Below are 17,148 nucleotides of genomic sequence, written 5' to 3' on the forward strand. Positions count from 1 at the left end.
TTCTGGTGGTAAAATGCACCGCGATGTTAAGAAACACGTTCTACCCCGACGCAAAACTTCGAAAGGGTCACGACGCCGTAGGATGGACGTCGTAGCTACAGCGTGGAGTTGAGACAGAACCATCAAACAATCTTTAAGCCTTAGGTTAAATGACCTAATCTTTTTCTGTGTTGTATGTATGTGGTAGTGTTTTTGATCCCACTTAAATGGCGTTGACAGAAATTTGTCAATCCACATCTGTTGGATTGATTTCCGTCTTCAGAACTCAGTGGCAGAAACTGCTTTTAATACACTAAACTAACTTATAATACGTGTAGTTTGTAGGATACTCTTCACCTTTTGGATATGGGGTTGAAGGGAATTATGTAAGCATGTACTGTTCAGACTTGTAGACGTGATGTACGATTTGGATCAATAACAAGGCAAAGAAACACAAAAGCAAAATCTATAGCTCATGCCAGATTCATTTGCATGCCAAGGCCAAATTATTTGAAATGTCGAAATGCTCTTGGTAAGCCATAATAAAAGCATCCAAAAGATGCTTTTTTTCAAATATCTGAGTCAATTTTATGGAAGTGTTGTAAAAGAAGAACATTGGAGCCTTTTCTTTTCTTTTTTTGTGTATTTTGTGTGCATGTAGTAGCTAAACAGTTTAGAGTATAACAATTCAAAAATTACAAAAAAAACTCAAAATGGCAGCACAAATTGATAAAAAAAAAATTGACCAGGCCAATTTATTGAGGTTGCCATGACCCTAGCAACTCAAAAGTTAAAAAGACGTTTGTTGGTACAAATTTCAGGATTCAAAACACTGAGCTTTAAACTTTAAGGCTTTAGTATGCTTTAAAGAAAGTACTTTTCTTTGTCTCTTTCTGATGGTGGGATTATGATGGATGTGAAAAGTTCTTTTTTAAGAGTCATCACATCCAGACTACAAAGACAGGCAAAAGACAGAATTATTATAAAGAGAGGATACGATGGCAGGCTTTATGACCGCGCCTTTAAATGTTGGCATTCGTAAAATGCATAAACATTTATCTCTTACTTCCTTTGAAGCATACTGAGGCCTTGAGATGGATGAAGGTTCCAAAAAGGAATGTTGATTTGTAGATAGATAGGAAAGAAACAATTTTACCACATTAGTGGACAACCAGCAGCTCTCCTAATGTCTTTTTGCCTAAAGCAGCTGACAATATCAGGACTAAAGAAATGCTGAAATGGTGCTAAACTATGCTAAAGCGCATGAGCAGGGCGCATTGTGTTAACATTGAAAATAAATGTTAATGGCCTGTTGTTATATAGCGCTTTTTTAGTCTTAACGACTACTCAAAGCGTTTTTACATAGTACAGGAACCATTCACCATTCACACACATTCATACACTGTGGCCGAGGCTGCCGTACAAGGTGCCACATGCTCATCAGATAAACACACATTTACACACCGATGGCGCAGCATCGGGAGCAACTCGGGGTTTAGTGTCTTGCCCAAGGACACTTCGACATGAAACTGCAGGGCCGGGGATTGAACCAACCTTCCAATTATCAGGCCGCTCTACAGCAAAGCCACAGCCGCCGAAAATAAAAACAAAAAAAAATAGAAAATTTTATTCACTTTAAAGTGAGGTGATCAGTGATGGGTTGACACGATAAATTCACAACTGGCCACTGTTTGTTTCCTCTGAATGAGGCTATTATCAACTCTTTTTTTTTGCCATTCAAGTGTTTTTACCATTACTGTAAGTCTTCCTTCTGGCATCTCAAAAAGCTCAGTGGCTTTCTAGCACAACATACCCTATTTACATGTGTTACATATTATTATGATAAGACAACAAAAATAAGTTAAAGAGTATATTTATCATAAGGTTATGTGAAACTTAACAGAGGGTGTATTTGATTGTGAGGAAACTAGACCTAATTGTACAGAGTATGTTTCAAAGAAGGGGGGAGGGGGGGTGGAGAAGGGCTGCATATACATTTCTTCATTACCGGAGAAAGACTTTCAAAAATCTTTTATCTTCCTAGACGTCTACGTACAGAAGGCAGTAGAGCACATGGGTTGTTAAGATGATTGATGCTTTTTAGTTTTCTTGAAATCCCAAGAAAACTGTCAAAATGAACAAGCTTTGTTTTTTCGTGATAACAAAATTGACTAAACCTACAAAATTGACTTCTCATGATCATTTAGACAAAATTGGCTAATGAACAAAGAGCATGCTGATGGGAATACATGCGCCACCAAACTGGGGAATTTCTCGGAATTCTGGGTATTAGCTGGGGTATGAGGCTAACGAGACGCATGCGCGTGTGTTCCTTGCTTAGCCTGCCGTAACTGCGACCAGGATGGATAGATGAGAATGATCGATGATCAGCTCGTGCAAGATAACTATACTGTAGCCCAAATGGTTCCTACCAATGGAAAACTCTCTACTACTAGTAATACTATAAGGAATATTGTAGGACGAAATGTTTATGGATGTAGTATACTTATCAAGTCCACAGTATTTTTGAATATTACAGCTTTGACCAGCCCCAGCAGACTCTAAGCCCCTGCCTATTATGTTATGACAAGATCACATAATAATGATTCTGTTATCACACTGAGAATCATCAACAGAGACTTGTTAGAATAGTTTACAAAAAGTATTTTGTGATCACGAAAAAAATAATTGAAAAAATAATTACACCCATGGCCCTCTAATCTTCCATATCTTCACTTCAACCCTGGCAGCAAATGATAGGGCATCAGTAGTGACTTTCTTTGGTTACAAATAATAGGGTAAAAAAGATAGTTGTTCTCCTATTTCGTTATGCTCCCTGGAATATTTTGAAAATGATGGCCACACTAAACGGTCCATCCTAAAATGTAAATAATTAAAACAAAAACGCAAGGTCTGTTTCATTTAGTTCCCTTTTGTAAAACGTTTTAAGGATTTGACTCATCATTTATCTCTCTTCGGAAAAGAGGCCCAGTCATCCTCACACCTAGAAAATTGCATACCAGAAGAAGAAAGGGTTCGAAGTCAAGATAAAAGATGGCCAAGGCAACAGAGAGGTAAAATAGTTCTATACAAAACGGAGATGTTTTTCCATCAAGCTATTTCTGTCTGGCTCAGACTAATGGTCCTGTGTTACACCCTCTATATGGGCCTTGTGTGCGATGGATGCTTATATGATGTCATTTTAATGCCACAGGGGCCATTAATCACTAGAGAAAAATTTAAAAATTTAAAAAAAAGATTTTTTTAGGCGTGCTCTGGTGCTTCTAGAAGAGGTTAAATATGTTGGTCATAATGCACTACATGTACAGTAGGTGGAGGCCAAAGAATGTGAAGAGTATGTCATTTCCTCCACCAAGTTCATTAATTTCTATATGGCGCAGATAGGTATTGTGCTTATACCATGGCCACTTAGATGTTCTACAGCAATTGTAAACCACCTTGATAGTGCTGACCCAATTATGACCCCTGTCTATTCAAATTCGAGCTTGGGTCTCTTTAGAAAAAAACATATAAACTTTGGGTTGTTTTTTTATTTTTGTAAATGTTGTGATGTTTCATTGAAAGTAAAAGATTGATCCTACTGGTGGCATTGTGAAAAGTCAAGGAATTTCCAGAGTCATTAGGATGCATCCTCTGTGTAATGACAATCCATCCAGTAGTTAGTCAAGATATTTAAGTCTGGTCAAAAGTGGTGGACCAACCTACAGTACCAACCATTATCCCTGTAACCATGTAGTTAGCATGTCAATGGGCATGTGCCTGAATTTAGTACTGTCCTTGGCCATAGTATAATCCACAATATTCTGTTCATGTCTCAACGGTAAACTAGAGATTAGTTTGCTCTAACATGGCCAAAGCTGGTTTTTGTGTAGTTACAGGGAACACTGTATTTCAAAAGGTGTTTGACAACTAATATTAGTGATGATTAAAACAAATAAGTATATTACTGTTAATTCTAACACAGTTATTTTCGTTCTACTCCTTCTCCCTGCTTCATCTGAAGCCAGTAGTAAACTGCACAGTAGTCTGTTAAACATTTTCAAGCATTAGCATTTTGTTTGGCATTATGCTAGTAATCTACAAAGGTAAGCCCAGATTTCACTTACAGCTTCAGAAGTTAATAATTTCTGTTAAAATCTTATTGCAGCATTTAAGTGAAAATATTAAATTAGTAACACATATATATATATGTATATATATACAGTAAAAGATTTGAAACAATAAAAAGACAAAAGCTAAGACATAAGCTTGACCATAACGAAGGATAAATTGTCAGCCATTTTGTGACTGATATTAATTTCGATGACAGGCTTTGTTTGTTGTTTCTGCAGAGATTTGTTAATGATGTCCCTAAGGTAATATTAGTTAATAAATGCACCCATAACATTGGAGCGATGGGATCTGTAAATCACCCCTATTTGATCCTGAACTATTCCTTTTCATTCTAACTTAGACACAACCTGTCTGTGTAATTTTAATAAAGTGCCTTCAGAGTTGTGCAGATTTAGTAACCCAACTCAGCTTGTGTATATATTTAGAAGGTTCATATTTACAGAAATAACAGAGATGAAAGGTTTGAGATGCCCTAAGGGTACTTAAAAAAATTCTTCAAAGAATAGCATTTGCATGTTGACTGTTTTTAGGTTTTAGGTTACATCACTGCTACCGGTGTGAGATAGCCTTCCCAAGCTCATCACTCTTATTACACATTTTCATGTCATACGACATACAGAGGGTGGATATAATACGAAAAAACTATGCAATCATTGTAATAAAATTTGTCATAAGCTATAAAGCTGATTTATTAAACTCTATATGTCCTTTTTAAGGCTATAGTTTGAAGTGCTGTGACATTGGACTGACCCCTAATGCAGTCCAATGAACACTGAACAACTAACACTGATGTTTTGGACCAAAAATGCACCATCATTTGCAAATATTTGACCAATTGTTAACCATCTTGAAAATGCAGCCAATTATCCTCTGGCTATTCAAACTGACTGCTCTTGGAACCCATTTTCCAATTGGGTCTATTTTAAACAAATGAACTTTGGGTTTGATTATGTTTTCCAAATGTTTTAACCTGTGAAGACCTCTACTAAGGGGTGTTTACGTTATTTAGTCCCTCCTCTTTATGGACATTGTGGGCATGAAATATTAAGTACACCTCAAAACTACAGCCTTAAAAATGGTACTAATGACTGTAAAGTAGTATCAACACCTTTGACCCCAACTGAATATTAATCTTTAAGATAGCTGATTACATGATGTTTTCATGATTTTATGTCCACTCCCTGTATTTGATTGTGTATTGTTAAATCTAACTTGCACTCTTAGAAGTTGTTGTTTTGTAGAAACTACATTTTGTTTGCTTGGTTTCTATCTCCTCAGTACAGAGGGTTGTGTTTTTCTGTTAGGTGTAATTGAGTTGTCCATTCCTTGTTGTTTAGACCCATGTCTTCATTCTGGCTCCTTTCGTCTTCTATTCTTTTCCCATCCTCCTTCTGTAGCTAGGCGACGTCTGACTCCACCACGCATTGCTCGGTGTACTCCTTCACCAGCTCCACGCTCAATGTGTTGCGGCAGAATTCGGCCATGGCCTTCCAGAGTGGTGGGTCCAGGAACATCTGGCACATCACGTGACCCGTCAGGTTAGCAGTGTGGCGGTGCAGGTGGCACAAGAACTGCTGCCGAGCCAGGTCCAGGTCTTTACCGAACATGTCAATGTTCAGGTAATACCTGGTTAAACAAAGGTGTACCAGTAAGAAAAAAATGTCTTATTTTGAAAATCATAACTTGTGCTTTTAAATGGTATGAATATCTTAAAGGTGCTATGTGCAGTATCTAACAAATGTACAACTCTGGCAACCTAATGATACTATCTAAACGTTGCTGTTGGGCAGTCCCCTTGTATCTATTTATTTTGTCATTTTAATTTTCTTTTTCATATTACTGCTATTGGACACCCTTTATGCCTGTCTGTGGGTTTTGCAAATATTTCAACAGTGACAAGGTGATTTCATCTGACTTCATCTGAGGTTAAAAGCTCAATCAAACATCAATCAGACATTTCGACAATTTCAACAAAAAGATGCTTTGGTAAACAGCAGTTCATGTTACTAAATTATTGTACGCTTTATTATAGACAGTAATTGTCCCTGACTTAACCAGCTATATGAATTCATTTTGGAATATAAAAGAAAGGACAGTTACCAGTCATCTCCAATGGGAACCCTAAAAGGGAAAGTACAGAGGCTGGCCACAGTAGGGTTGGACACATCATCCACCATCCAGTCAATGTCCTTCTTCAGTAGAATGGCCATGTTACTGGGCAAAAGCTTGAAAGGCTGCCAGTCTTGAATGATGGTGCCATTAGGAAGGAGCCCCTGCAGCAGGTCAGTGGTCAGATACAGCTGGTGGACAGCAGTGTGGTCAAGACGCACCGGCGGAGGGTTGGAAGAGGTGGACAAAGTGGATTGGAAGTCTCCACCCAGACCAAGCTCAGACAGACGATACTTGAGGTCTTCAGCTCTGAAGCGCACCAGCAGAATACCCTGTAGAGAACAAAGTCAATGTATGAACTGGCAAAGAACTACAACAGAAAACACACTGAGGCCAAGCTTACTTCCTGAAGCATGTTGGTTATTGACAACAGCCATTAACAATTTTGTTGCTGGTACCTGCTTGGTTATGAGGCGATACTTCTGGAAATCCTTGGGTCCAAGCTGATCGTCACGGGTCAAGCGTGTTACTTTGACATCAGGGTACTTAGATTTGACCAGCTCGCAGCAAAAGCGCAGCAGAACTCCAGCCACACCCTTTCCCCTTTCCTGAGGGGCGACACGTAAACCTTCCACCAGCATAGTCTCCCCGTCGTCAATCACACACACTGACTCCAGAGCAATCTGACAAGTATCACAGAGGAAGAAGGAAGACAAAACAAAATGACAAACGGTACATTGACATGTGATTTTTAAGAACTGTATATCATTCCTGTAGCTGGGGTGAAGCAGCATGACCTATTTTAGAAATAGGGAAACAAGGACATATTAATTAGAGCATGGAGCATGAGCCCTCGTCTGCTGTTTATCTATGTCTGAGTTGCGGTGGCAGCAGGCTAAGCAACGAGCCAGCAGAACCACATCATCTTCAAAAAGTACATGATGTGTTTCTGCTAGACCGATATGGCGGAGACCCTTAGTGCGCACTAGGATGTTCTAACATTCATCTTTAGTCATGAACTTTGGATGGTGACCGAAATAATGGGGCCATGGATTCAAGCAGCCAAAAGGATCTTTCTTATTAGGGGGGCTGGGAGAGGTCTTCAGGAATTTGGTTCAATTGAGCAAGTTTTAATTGTTCATTCATGTCCACTGGTATTGGCCATGTTTCATGCTGTGAAGAAGACAAAGACATTAACAGCAGAAACGGCTCATCCGTCCTGCGAGTTAAATTAATTTTGCCGTTTCCAAAGAGATTTTCTAATGCCATTCTTCAAAATGCTCTTAGGAATATGTGAATGGAAAAGTTTTGCAGTCATGACTGTAACAAATTACAATTTGATAATTCAGTGAGTAAAAGTGGTCTTATGTAAATGGTGTGTGTTATTTCTAGCCATAGAGTTTCCTACAATTAGTAGTTTTGTTTAGAGTTGGTGGGTGTGTGTACCGTGCTGCTGAGGTCTGGAGCTATGTGTGCAGATGCTAAGCTATATGCCGAATGGTCAGTAAATTTGGAGTTGCTTAAAAGCACCTTTGACAGAGCGGGGCTGAGTAACAAAAAATAAAGTAACTTCTCCAAAAAGACAAATCTCACATTATTATTTTTATTTTTTTTACACCCATAACTTTAAAATATGTTATATACTATTCATTGAACTTACCACTTTTCCTTGTTTGCGGGCCAATATGACTGTGCGGTTGGTCTCCTGCAGCCAGTTGGTGTACCTAGTGGGCAGGTAGTCGAGCCCTCCATAGATGTCCTGACTCATAGCCATGATCTCATCAAAGTCCTCTTCAGTGGCTACAGAGAACTGAAGGCCTGCCTGGGACAGCGCCTCAGGCAGCTGGAGCATAGTCAGGCTGGTATCGATCTTCATCTTGAAATAACTGATGAGATACAAAGTGGAGGAGAGATTATTGTATTTATTTTCTTAAACCAGGATTTAGGAGATCTCAAGAGCTCCTAACCTAAGAGCTCCTGACAGGTGGCAAATTGTGGGTGGTGCTGAAATTCAAGAGTGCCCATCTTTAAAATCAAAGCAACAACAGGCTTTTCCAAAGATGTCTGCTTGGATAACAGCTGCTTGTGACTGATGATGTAATCACTCCCACAACGAAAAACAACTATGTCCACTCCACACAAAAATAGCAACTTAGTGCTCAAATATAACATATTCGATCATTCATCTGCCAGTTAAACTGATGACATGGAAATAATGATCAAATTAGGGAACCTGTGCACAAAAGAAAAGACATTAATATCACAGGCAGAGGCCCAATCACATCTGGATGCATAATCCTTCATGTGTTCATACCGTATGGCACACACAGTGTTTATGAAATAATGAGCCTGTGAAAGCAGAGCAGTAGCAGTGGTGAAGCATAGCCAGACACTTTGTAACACATACTTTTAGAAAATAGGCCGTATTTTATAAAATCTTCAACAAGTCATAAAGCATTGCCAATTGTAATATGACCTCCTTAGTTTTCAGTTAAAGATTTGTATTTGTCATCATTTACTTGGGACTGTAAAAGAAATACAAGTAAAATGGATGATATTGGTACAGGAACTAATAACTAGCAGGACAGGAAGACAAAACACTGCAGGTGACAAAACATTACCGTTAAGACAACTACTGACTACCACATTCTGAATCAATCCCAAAGAGCTGACCAAAGGGAAGCCAAACACAGATGACTGCAGCATAAAGACGTGCAGGGGAACTTGGATGACTGGACCAGAAGGACAAAAAAAAATGCAAGATGGAGGGAAACAAAAACACAAATGAGCCAGGCCAAAGAGACAAAAACCGCCAAAAGGATGGGCCAAAACAGATAAATGACAACAGACACAGGAAGTGGAAGACTGGCACCTATCTTGATCCCTATGTCGTTTCCAATAAATCCTGCAAAGCCATACCCTCAACCCCCTAATCCGTACACTAATACCCTCTGATACCCACTCCACATTACAAACACTGGTATTTGCCCAGAACTTGGCTAAAGAATTCACAGTTACAAGTAAACAAGATAAAATGGAGAAAGCTGGAATCTAATTTGTTTCATTAAACAGTTATGCCCCAAAAGCTCACAATACCGTTATGTCATCCAGATTAGATACCTGAGGTTACATAAAATACTACTTGTGTCATTGGAGTGGGTGCACAAAATTCGGCAAGTGTTCTGGCAAAGTGCTGTTGGCGCTAACCAAATAAAACTAATATTGCCGGGGGGGGGGGGGGGGGGGGGGGGGGGGGGAAAGCACTGAGAAAAACAAAAACAAGATGCTTGCTCTTATGAAGATTTTTGCATTTAATGAAGTTTAGATACAATGCATTAACACATGATGCAGTAAAGTGTCATCAACTCAAACACAAGCTTGTGCAAACAACATTCAACATAGCATAAGAAGCCATACATAAGAGAAGTGATACAATATGATAAGACATAACAAAACCTAATAACACACAATTTTTTTTTATATTAAGCAGATTTTGTCGACATGAAAGCTGCCCCTAGTGATCAAATGTTTTGAGTAAAACAAATTTGCTTTAATGTAATTGAGTATCTAATCCTAATCCTGTCCATCTGGGACACCACGTTTTAACCCAAACCTAACCCAAACCCTAGCATGGGACATGCATTTCTTCTTTGATTTTTTTCACCCGCCAATTATGCAATTCACTGGGAGGGAATAACCTGAGGAAGGTTCACATTATCCCAACCAACCAGTAGAAATGCACTGCCATGGACATCTGTGAACCTGAGCAAATTGTGTTCATTGGAATTTAAGACCAGGCTGGAGCTACTGTTACCACAAATGGAACCACAGGTCTTTGGACAGGAACTTGAGCCCTTTGCCAACCATGCACATAAACAGTAATGATTTAATATTGGCTGAAACACTGAGGTTGTGTTTTACCACTGATGACTGAATTCCAAATGATACCCAGCCCTAGCTATGAGAGATGGCATTACATATAATGAGCAGGAGACTGCAAATTGTACTGAAAGTCCAACACAGAGTTTAGTACGCTAGCTCAAATGTAGATAATGGCACACTAAACCAATTTACAAGCTCATGTTTAATTTGCTCCGACAGATACATCTGGCCCTGTCAGATTTAGACAGATTCCCAGACCAGGCCCTGGATTGTTTATCTCACATGGGGCCGGTTTAAGGAAATCTATTTTCCCATGCATTTGTGTGACTTATGTGAACAAAAGATCTTTAAAATTGTTCCTGTATTGAGTGAGAACACTGTAACACTTGTTCTGAAATTTTGTGAGGTTAATTTCAGGTAGCAAGAGGTGTGGGAGAGAGGAGTGGCGGAGAGAGTTTGTTGTTTTGGGGTAAAGAAAGGGTTGCTTTGTGTAGAATTTCAATTGCAAATTTCTGAATTTTGCTAACAAAATGTCACCTACACTTGCACAGCTTTTAAAGATGTTGCCTTTAGATACAGGCAGGCTGAAGTTGAGGCTAGTTGGGCTAGCATACAAAAACAAATAGAACTTAAGACATACACTGCTCAGATCTGCAGTGACCATTTTGGTCGAGGATGAATACCGCCATTTAAAGAGGAAAAGAAATCGTATACCAAAACCTTTTCCTAAATAAAAATGCTATTCCAAGAGTGGAGAGCTGTAGAATGGCGGTAAGCTAATGCTATTAGCTAAAGTTACTGTCTTGACCTAGCATTAATAAGCTAAAAACAAGCATGGCAGGATAATTTCAACTTCACAATCTTTTCATAATGTAGTCAGACATTTATAAAAAATAATCCGAGTCTGTCAGTGGCAAAAACAGCACTTTTAGTAGATGTTCATTGATGGGTCGCTATACATTGACTAACCCTATCGCCCAATAGGATTACATTGCAGCGCAGTTCGCGGCTACTGGTAACAGCATTCTTGCTCAATAATGGATCAACTTCAAAGATTTTAGTTCACATTAGTCACTTGCACACAAATGTATGGGAAAAAAGGGTCCAGGTTTGAAAAAAAACCACAGAAATTCTCCTTTAGAGATGATGACTGATAGGAGCATTATGCTTACTGATTGTAGCTACTAAATGTAACCGGCATACGGCGTCCAGAGTAATGCACCAGGCTCACAAAACTAAAATCCAACTGTCAAACTAGGCGGTGCTGATTAAATATGAATATAACTGAGGCTTCTAATAATGCTTAATACAGGCTCCAAGTGCTACTCGCCACACTAAAGCAACACCATAGACACAGAGGCCACTGGCAAAGAAAGACCATCATCCAACTATCAGACTACTGAGCTATAGGCCTAACCTGCCTGTAAGGCTGATCCCACCAGTCTGGAGTACTTCCTGAATTGACAACAAGACAGCTTTCAATTCAAGACAACACATTTATTCTTGAATGGCTATTTCTCTAGAACTACAGTAATTAAGACATCTGAATCTCAATACCAGAGCCATACCACTCACCATAACACAGGTCTATGGCCACCCCCTCATCCAATTTTTCATGCTACTCCCAACCAGACACAGATACAGGACACCAGGCACACACTGTGGAAACAAATCCCCCCCTTGGAAACAATAAAGCCTTTCTTTCTCTCTATATGTGTATCTATGAAGCATCAAGGAAAGTAAAGAACAACCCTTATTTTCCTAAGGGACCATCCAGTGTGGCACATACCGAGGCAGATCACTATCCCCGATGCTTCACTGCATTAGCTTCAAATTTCCCAGTTGCTTATTTTGAGAAGTGATTATGAATACAGGTTCAAGAATGGGACTACTTTTAGCTTCCTCTTCTGCATGGACCACATCTGCCCAATTGTGGACGCATGGTTGCAAAGAGAGAGGATTACTGGGACTGAATGGGTTGAACTAACAGATGGCCACACAGACACACAGGGCAGCTTTATACTTGAGGATTTCACAATCACAATGGGGCCCTGAAGCAAGGCAGGCATAGAGAAAGAGAAGGACTGTACTAAAGTGCCACATCAAAAGAAAGAACTAGTTCCAAGCAATTAACATATAAGACATTCCAGTCTTATATGTGTAGTAAGGTGGCCAATGTGTGACAACTGCAAATACCAAGTCCTGAAAGCTTCTATCAAAGCAAGGCAGGATTTCAACTGAAGTCCCAGCACCCAGAGACTGCGCAACCCAAGAAAAATGAAGGAACCAGTGCTGCGTGACTATCAAAGCCAGTTTTCTGAGAACTACCTGAGAACATCCATATGGTGCCTTCCAGAATGCAGCAGTTAGGGGCTCTGACAGGGTAAGGGAAAAAAGGGGAAGTCTGGACTCAAAAATAGTACGTCACTAAAAATGAAAGCACAAGTGCAGGCACTTAACACCAGCTCGCCAGAAACAGTCTAGCAGTCAAGTAGGATCAAAGGTGCACCATACAGTGACATGGCCAAGTTGAAAAAAATCATCATGTAGAGAAAGAATCATGTTGAGAACGCTTGAGCAATGTAGCACTGAAATGCCAAGATGGGAAGTTAGTGAAGGGTCATGAGCGAGGATATGTTACAAGCCTTGGGTAAAATCCTATTTATATAATGATAGCAATTCTGTCCAAAAAAGTGACCAAATGATGAAGGTTTTGAAAATGAAATTTATTTCAAGATCTAGCATCCTTAACATTTTAAAACAAAGGCTTATACCTCCAATTTGTGAATACATGAGACACGTCTACAGGTCATGCCGGTAAGATGAAAAAACAATATTGATAACAGTACTAGCCGTGGCTGCCAAATGCTACAGGAGCGCCATTAGTGTGCTGCCGCCATGCTGATAACACTCCAAAACAGAACAGGCAGTTCCACAGCGTCAACAGTAAGCAAGTTTAACACACCGGACACATTTCAGTTGCACTTTCTTTTTTTTTTTTTTTATCAAGCATTGATAGCAACACAGAATAAAATGGAAAGACAATTTTAGAGTGAAACCTTTTGGGTGCATACAGGGTGTAGCTGTCAGACTTTGCATGGATACTGGTGAGTTCTGAGATGCTCAGTGCTTCAGCTGTACTTGGTATTCCTGGATAAACCAGGTGTTTATGAAGAGCAGGCTCCTCTACAAGCAATGTTGCTGTAGCCGTGTCCAAAACCCTACCCAGCATAGAATCATCTCTGTATAACAAATGGCTGATCATTTCTTTCTAACTTTACAACACAAGCTCTATGTTGTTTTTACTTTGTTGCTGGGACTGTATTTAGTATCTTAGGGCCCCTTTTCATTACCTGTTTGCTTTTGTTGTGTGTGTTAAAGCACTTTAAGTCTTTCAATGCCATTAAGAGAGGGGAGACTAAAACAAAAATGCTAGACATGTTCCAATAATCTATCAATGGGCCATGTGAACTGTAAGGGCATTTGTAGTGAAAACACTGTCTGGACACACACGTACACACACACTGTGGACACTGGTATTTTTCCACCATGCTTTGATGCATTGACATGAAGTGTCAGGCTTGGCTGGGTAGTGTGGTCCTGCCAATGAGAGCAATGCTGTTTTGTTTTTGTGTTTGTTTTGTTCTGTCCCGGTCTCTCTCTCTCATTCACACACTCATTGATTCACTCTTCTCCTATTCACTCTCTCATGCTCTTACTTCCTCCCTCTCTTTCAGCTGGCAGTATACTACAAACAAAATGGAATTTGGCACATTTGCAAAAGACTGTTGAACTGCCATCAAATATGCCACTGCGGGCCAGTCTGCTCGCTGCAGGTTGGGGTCCGGTCATTTAATGATGCCCATGCCAGATGGGGGAGCTTTGGAATTGTGGTGTGAAAAGACACAATGGGAATGAGAAATTGGTTACCCGAAGGAAGCACACAAAGAAGCGCATTCCGTCACATGAGTTGGTTGGTGAAAGACCAACATACCCATACACAAAATGGTACCAACAATGACCACAAAGAATAGCTAAGAATCTACCAATAGTTATTTGGACTGGGTATTGCCACTGATTTCCTGAATCGATTTGATTCCAATTCACAAGGTCCAGATTCCATTTTCAATTAAATTGGATTCATTTTCAAATCAATTAGGGATATTTCAGTTACTATATCAATTTTGCTTGGGTATGAAAGAGATTCTCTGACAACTAATGCTATAAATTATATAAAAAAATATTATTACAAATTCATTTTAATTTTATCGTTAAGAACGGACTAAGCATTTACACAGAGACAAAAAATTGTACAAATGCTTTTTTTCAGTGCATAGACTGTACCTAAAGCCGTACATTTGTGAAAATGGCCATGGCAGTTTTTCCCGTGCTAAAATCTCACCATTTCAGTATTATTTACCATGACATGGTTTCCTCAGATTGTCTAGTTTCATTTGCTACCAATATCTTCAGTCTAGCTTTAAGTTGGAGCCCCTTAAAATCTCCGGATTTTATGAATCTATCGGATCATTCAAATGAAGATCAATTTGCATTGTGAAAGGGATTTTTTTAAACCCAGTCCTGATAGTTTTCTTTTTTTTCAATCTACAATTGAGTTTCAGAAATTCCCAACAAGCTCTAATCTCAAGAAGCAGCATTATAGGAATTATATAGGCCGACTATAAATCAAAAGAGATGGTTCATCTGATGTTTTATCATAAAGAGCAAAACTTAGCACGCAAAAAAAGGTTGATTGTTATTACAGCCACTACACACTCTAAACAGATCAAAGTCAAATGTGGCACGCATTCCTCGTGAACAGGCCATTTTTGTCTCTGTTAACGCACCAGATTTGATTTATTTGGAGTACGCTGCCAGCTCTTCTCTTTGTCCTCCCCCACTTTCACACAGAAAAGATACTGAAAAGAACAGAAGTCTCTTGCACCTGAATAATACAAAACTCAAAGGAACACACCATGTCTTCAGTAGATTATCCTGTTGGTGTGATGAGAACATGGGCACCAAAATCATTCATGTCTCCTGGGTAGATCCTTGGCTCCAGTGCTTCATGCCAGTAGGCTGCTTGCCGACGCAAACACATACGCAAACCACTCTGTTGCGCGATAGCAGGCTCCATGTCATTTTTCCCACGCAGCCCCGCCTATACATGAAACAAACCATTGACACACAGGCACCAGAAAATGATTAGTTGGTGTATCTGTCAATCATCACTCTGTGCTTGTTGCCATGAAAATAAGACAGTTGTGCAATATACTTCAGTATTGTCAACTACACTGGTTGGTTCTGTGTAGGATTAGTTATATTTTAAGAAAATGCCAATCTACCTGTTTCCTATTCATCCAACACAATCTCAGTCCCAACGCGTCAAAAACCAATGCTTGGTCAGATGCCTTTGGCGTTAGTTACTAACACAAAAAGACTCCTTTATCCTCTCAGTCAGACGCAGGGTGCTTTCAACTAATTCCAATGATATCCCATCCACTGTGATATTTGGGGCTCTGGGTACTCAGTTTACATTACATTTTACAACGCGCTTGGTTGGGACCGCTTCTGCGGCGTTTTCACCATACATGGTAAAACAACTTATAGTCGGGGTTACAGATTGTACGTTAGAGTTACACGTACAGTAAGAACGGGAAATGTTCTGTGTTGTTTGACCCGTCCACCACCCCAACCTGCCTCCTTATGAGGACTTTTGGTCTTTCATTGTACTCGCTACTAGTGTCGCTCTTTATATTGCGTCATTTTACAGCACCGCAGTCAGGCTGCTGCTATGCCTGTTGCATCCCATACAGATGCTAAAGGTTTTTTTTGCGTTGGTATCTGACGCTGGAAGCCACTGACCAAACGAGTTGGGAGTGAGAATGGTTTGATTCATCCTGCATAGAGTTTGCTTGAATAACATTTAATCACAACCACTACTGAAATGCTTTGACATTTGATATTTTATAATGTATTCTGCTCTGGTTATAAAACTGAGGTAATAGCATGGTGCCAGTAGCAGCTAATTGTTACAGTATTAAACCTAAAAAGCATTGTTGCAGCAAAAACACACTAGAAGTAAGACACAAAACCTATGTCTCTCAACAGACAACTTAAATGATTAACACTACTAGTGAAGCAGTTGTGAAAAGTAACTAAGTGAATTTTCTCAAGTACTTAAGTACAATTTTGAGGTACAAATACTGTACTGTGGTATTTCCATTCCACTTTCTACTATATTTCAGATTTGTACTTTTAACTCCACCACATTTCTTTGACAGCTTTAATTTTTGAAAATAGAATAATAATAAAAAAATAATATAATTTATAAATTAAAAAAAGTACTAAATTATAGTGTAATATTATAAATTAAACTATCCATCAGTATAAAGAATAATTGAAATGTGATCCACCTTTACCAGCATTAAAATTATGACCACACTTGCATCAATAATTATATAATATATAATAATTATAATCCAATAATATAATATACAGTGTTCTGAAATTGATTATTCTGCATAAAGAGTACTTATTTTTAAATGCTAATACTTAATACATTTACTTAAAAGGGCTGTACTTGGCATTCAGAACATTGTTTTTCACGTATTGGTGAGATCCGTGTGGAGGAATATCCAGCCCGCTATTTTTTCCCTCTATTTTGAGTACAGACATTCAGGAGCAGCGCAAAGCTCGACGCAAGTGTCTTTGCTAGTTTAAGACCAACGCAGTTGTCAATTTCCCGTCCAGCCCCAACGTCGTTTAAATAGCTAATGCACCTGCGCCCATCTGTGCGCCCATAAGTGTGCTGGTCTTACAGGGAGGTGTGTTCAGGTGCATTCTTGGCTTATTGCTATCTTGAGGAAGGTGCCAGACCCACCTTCAAAGCGCGCTGGAGGAAAACATGTTCTGGTTTATTGGCATTATGCACCGGGAAAAACTGCAAAATAGCCTTGGGAAGGAACTTGTTTGGTGGAACATGTTTACGTTTAAAAGCTGCTTATGTCGTGCAACAGAAAACTCAGATTGGACAGATAGTCT

At 39.4% G+C, this 17,148-nt stretch overlaps 1 protein-coding gene and 2 long non-coding RNA genes across 5 annotated transcripts in view; 1 reads left to right on the forward strand and 2 right to left on the reverse strand.

The window, feature by feature from the left end:
* The window catches only part of LOC116707223 (uncharacterized), a 10,140-nt gene extending 6,653 nt beyond the window's left edge, over positions 1-3,487 (reverse strand). The window contains exon 1 of the long non-coding RNA XR_004336421.1: positions 1,647-3,487. This is a non-coding gene — a long non-coding RNA (uncharacterized LOC116707223). The remainder of the gene's footprint in view (positions 1-1,646) is intronic.
* Positions 3,488-3,497: 10 nt separating this feature from the next.
* nat16 (N-acetyltransferase 16) overlaps positions 3,498-17,148 on the reverse strand; it is a 43,346-nt gene continuing 29,695 nt past the window's right edge. Inside the window, exons 2-6 of one of the 3 annotated variants that reach the window (XM_032544474.1) lie at positions 15,080-15,265; positions 7,883-8,108; positions 6,681-6,905; positions 6,214-6,554; positions 3,498-5,739 (exon numbers count right to left, since the gene is read on the reverse strand). In XM_032544474.1, the coding sequence (XP_032400365.1) occupies positions 5,511-5,739; positions 6,214-6,554; positions 6,681-6,905; positions 7,883-8,108; positions 15,080-15,135 (1,077 nt within the window). In that variant the 5' untranslated portion in view covers positions 15,136-15,265 and the 3' untranslated portion in view covers positions 3,498-5,510. Of the gene's footprint in view, positions 5,740-6,213; positions 6,555-6,680; positions 6,906-7,882; positions 8,109-8,698; positions 8,748-15,079; positions 15,266-17,148 lie in introns of those variants that run through there. The other 2 variants (XM_032544475.1, XM_032544473.1) reach the window with 2 other exon arrangements.
* The window catches only part of LOC116707243 (uncharacterized), a 22,115-nt gene continuing 19,986 nt past the window's right edge, over positions 15,020-17,148 (forward strand). The window contains exon 1 of the long non-coding RNA XR_004336442.1: positions 15,020-15,038. This is a non-coding gene — a long non-coding RNA (uncharacterized LOC116707243). The remainder of the gene's footprint in view (positions 15,039-17,148) is intronic.

The sequence above is a fragment of the Etheostoma spectabile genome, chromosome 19, assembly GCF_008692095.1.
Source record: "Etheostoma spectabile isolate EspeVRDwgs_2016 chromosome 19, UIUC_Espe_1.0, whole genome shotgun sequence".
Lineage (NCBI taxonomy): Eukaryota > Metazoa > Chordata > Actinopteri > Perciformes > Percidae > Etheostoma > Etheostoma spectabile.